Below are 3,511 nucleotides of genomic sequence, written 5' to 3' on the forward strand. Positions count from 1 at the left end.
TCAGACCTGGATTAAGAGTAATAATCAAATGAAACTTCAAAGTACACGATACAACATATCATCTTTTTTTACTAATAATTTAATGAAACGTGAAAGCTTCCGCGCTACGCGCGGAATGGGCGAAAATGAATACAGACAAGGATTAAGAGTAATAATTTATTGAAACGTTGAAGATTCCGCGCTTCGCGCGGTAGGGGGTAACTGAATTCATGAAGGTCACGGTACAACAAATCATCCTCATTCTCTAATAATGTAATAAAATGTGAAAGCTTCCGCGCTTCGCGCAGGAATGGGCGAAAATGAATTAAGACAAGGATTAAGAGTCGAGAATGATACATATAATCGTCTTCTTTCTTTAATAATCTAATGAAACGTCAGAGCTTCCGCGCTACGTGCGGAGGAAGGGGAACTTGATTCAAACAAGAATTAAGAGTTGAGAATGGTACATCGAATCGTCTTCTTTCTTTAATAATCTAATGAAACGTCAGAGCTTCCGCGCTACGCGCGGAGGAAGGGGTGCAACTTGCCACATGCTTCAACCTCTTGGTTGCTTTTATCCATTGCCGAAAATATTTTGGTACCTATCATCCCCCCCAACCACGGATACAAATCGACACCCTTGCACACCAGAGAAGGGTATCTCATCCAGCCGCTCGTTCTTGTAGCTAATCCCGAACGGCATTGCCGCCCCGGAGCGGAACTTGCAAACGAGGACGATCACGACGACGGCGATAACGGCGATGACGGCGACGGTGACTCCGACGATGATGCCGAGTTTGGAGTTGCCGGGTTTCGGTACGCCTTGCGGGGGAGTGGTGTTGGTGATCATTGGCCCGGTCGTGGCAGTCGTAGGTTGCGCTATCGTGGTCGGAGAGGGCCTGGTGGTTGGAGGGTTGGTCGGGGGTGGTATGTCTAGTTCATTTAAAGAGGAAGATTATTTATTGATAACGCAAGGCATCTTAAAGCCATCCTGAAAAGTGTTGAGAGCCCCCAATTCGCCAAATATTCGATGGAAATTTTTTATTTAAATTGTATCATAATGGGAAAAGAGGATGTCATTTTTTACCTGCACTAGTTTGGCCAGGAGGGGTTTAGACCTCCCTGCGTGGTCACTGGCAGGTGGTTATCTCATCAAATCAGCTCTCATTAACATAAGAAACAGGGAACCAAGGGGACCAACGGGTACTGCTTAGGCATTGTTTGCTATATAGAGGGCGCAAGTAGCTTAAAGTAACGCAGTCCCGCTTTAAGACATACTTCTGCAGATATTCGATAAAAGAATACATATTTTGGGTTTTCCGTTGTACGCAGAAAACCTCAAGTGTGTAATCTTTCAGCAATAATCGACTTAAACACATTTGTTTTGAAAATCCTTGCCGAAATGTGTTTTAAATGACATCCTCTTTCACATTATTATACATTAATTTAATTGAAATTTTGCCATCAAAATGTGTGCGGCTCCCAACACTTTAGAGGGGCTTTTACTCAAAGCATTGGTAAAGAATAATATAGCGCAAAACGTTACACATAAAACGTCATAGTGGAGACAGAGGACAATGGACAAGAAATGGACTTGAATGTGTTTCATCATAGATAAATTACCACACTATTCCCACACTGTGGAACATGACGTAATACAGTGTAATCACAGTGAAATTTATAGAGTGTACACACTTCAGTTTAACAATAGAGAAACAAAAATAGGTACAATGGAACGTAACTGTGGTTTTTATTATGTGTATACAATTATGAAAACTACTCCCACGGTATAACACATTATAATACACTGTGGCTATAGAACTTTGTTTACACAGTGAACACTTCAATATTAATTTGACCATAAAGGGGATTTGGTAAAACAGACTGTGCAAATAATATGGATATGATGTGATCACCCCATGTACACACTGTGGCAAATATTGAGATCAATGTGCACTGTGGCTACATAACCTGACAGAGTTTACGCCCACAGCATTACCACAGGGACATAAAAAACACAAGTTGAGGTCTACGTGCACTGTGGCCACATAATGAGACAAAATTTACGCCCAAAGCATTTACCACAGAGACAATTTAAAAAAAAAAACAGCCACAGTGTGGCAGTTTGAACAATTTATCTTCGCAGTTCTCTCTCACCATTTGACACAATGATTCTGCTGTCTGGTGTAGAAAATAAACGCCCAATTCAACGCCTATATTATCATTTTAGAGTAATATTTTTGTCCATATCCATGTTTTTATAATATATAGGCCTAACTGTTATCAGTATTGGTCAAATGATAAGACATACAGCTCAAGATAGTAAAAAGTTCAATGATGGGAATGAAAGTCGCAGACTGAAACAAGTATCAATTTTAAAAGAAAACATAAACAAACAAAGAAACAAACATGACAACAAACAATACGAATCCTCACATTTTGCGCAGGATTCCAGTTGTGTCGTGACGATGACATTGTCGATAGCCAGTATTCCGCCTATCCCCGCGGTAGCCGTAAAAACAAACTGAAAGTAGTAAAAAAAGAAAAAACCCAAAACATCCGATATTGAATAATGAATGCGAATCAAGTTTGCAACAGTCATATGAAAACTTTAAAAAATGTATTTGATCATGAAATATATTAACTAGATTTTGAGTAAAAGGTGACTCAAAATTATACTTTCAGTGCTAAAACTTTCTCTTTCCGATTTGCTCGCTTGATTTTCGAGCTTAAATTGATCAGTTGTAAATGTTTAATATTGAAGATCTACTTGCATTTAAACAAAAAATTCGTTGTGCCCCCTTAAATCCGCCAGTGGGTGAACTAACCTGAAAAGGCTTGGTGGTTAACGTCACAGGGAGGGACCAGTTTCCACGGAACCAACTACTGCCCAAATCTCCCGAGAGCGTTCCCACTGCGTGTTTTTTGCCGTTGCCTTTCTCCATGGCTTCAATCAGGATCTGTTGACCGCTGTCATCGGTGAGTATGAGGTCAGCGGTCAAGCAGTGGTCCACGCCCAGGAGATCGTGAACCTGGGAGTACAGGGTGGCCTTCTTGTTCATGTTCGAAGCGGAACCCTCGACGTACATGAAAGAAGTCGCGACTGAGATTGAAAAGAGGAAGGAAGGAAGGAAGAAAGGAAGAAAGGAAGGAAGGAAGGTAGGAAGGAAGGAAGGAAGGAAGGAGGGAAAGGAGGAAGGAAGGAAGGAAGGAAGGAAGAAAGGAAGGAAGGAAGGAAGGAAGGAAGGAGGGAAGGGAGGAAGGAAGGAAGGAAGGAAGGAAGGAAGGAGGGAAGGAAGGAAGGAAGGAAGGAAGGAAGGAAAGAAGGAGGGAAGGGAGGAAGGAAGGAAGGAAGGAAGGAAGGAAGGAAGGAAGGAAGGAGGGAAGGAAGGAAAGAAGGAAGGAAGGAAAGAAGGAAGGAAGGAAGGAAGGAAAGAAGGAAGGAAGGAAAGAAGGAAGGAAAGAAGGAAGGAAGGAAAGAAGGAAGGAAGGAAAGAAGGAAGGAAGGAAAGAAGGAAGGAAGGAAAGAAGG

General features: G+C 41.8%; 1 protein-coding gene across 1 annotated transcript in view; it reads right to left on the reverse strand.

The window, feature by feature from the left end:
* LOC581935 (MAM and LDL-receptor class A domain-containing protein 1) overlaps nt 1-3,511 on the reverse strand; it is a 23,441-nt gene continuing 19,930 nt past the window's right edge. The window contains exons 18-21 of the mRNA XM_030977032.1: nt 2,808-3,082; nt 2,416-2,503; nt 608-912; nt 1-6 (exon numbers count right to left, since the gene is read on the reverse strand). Of these exons, the coding sequence (XP_030832892.1) occupies nt 1-6; nt 608-912; nt 2,416-2,503; nt 2,808-3,082 (674 nt within the window). The remainder of the gene's footprint in view (nt 7-607; nt 913-2,415; nt 2,504-2,807; nt 3,083-3,511) is intronic.

This window comes from Strongylocentrotus purpuratus, unplaced genomic scaffold (genome assembly GCF_000002235.5).
Source record: "Strongylocentrotus purpuratus isolate Spur 01 unplaced genomic scaffold, Spur_5.0 spur5_scaffold_9, whole genome shotgun sequence".
Lineage (NCBI taxonomy): Eukaryota > Metazoa > Echinodermata > Echinoidea > Camarodonta > Strongylocentrotidae > Strongylocentrotus > Strongylocentrotus purpuratus.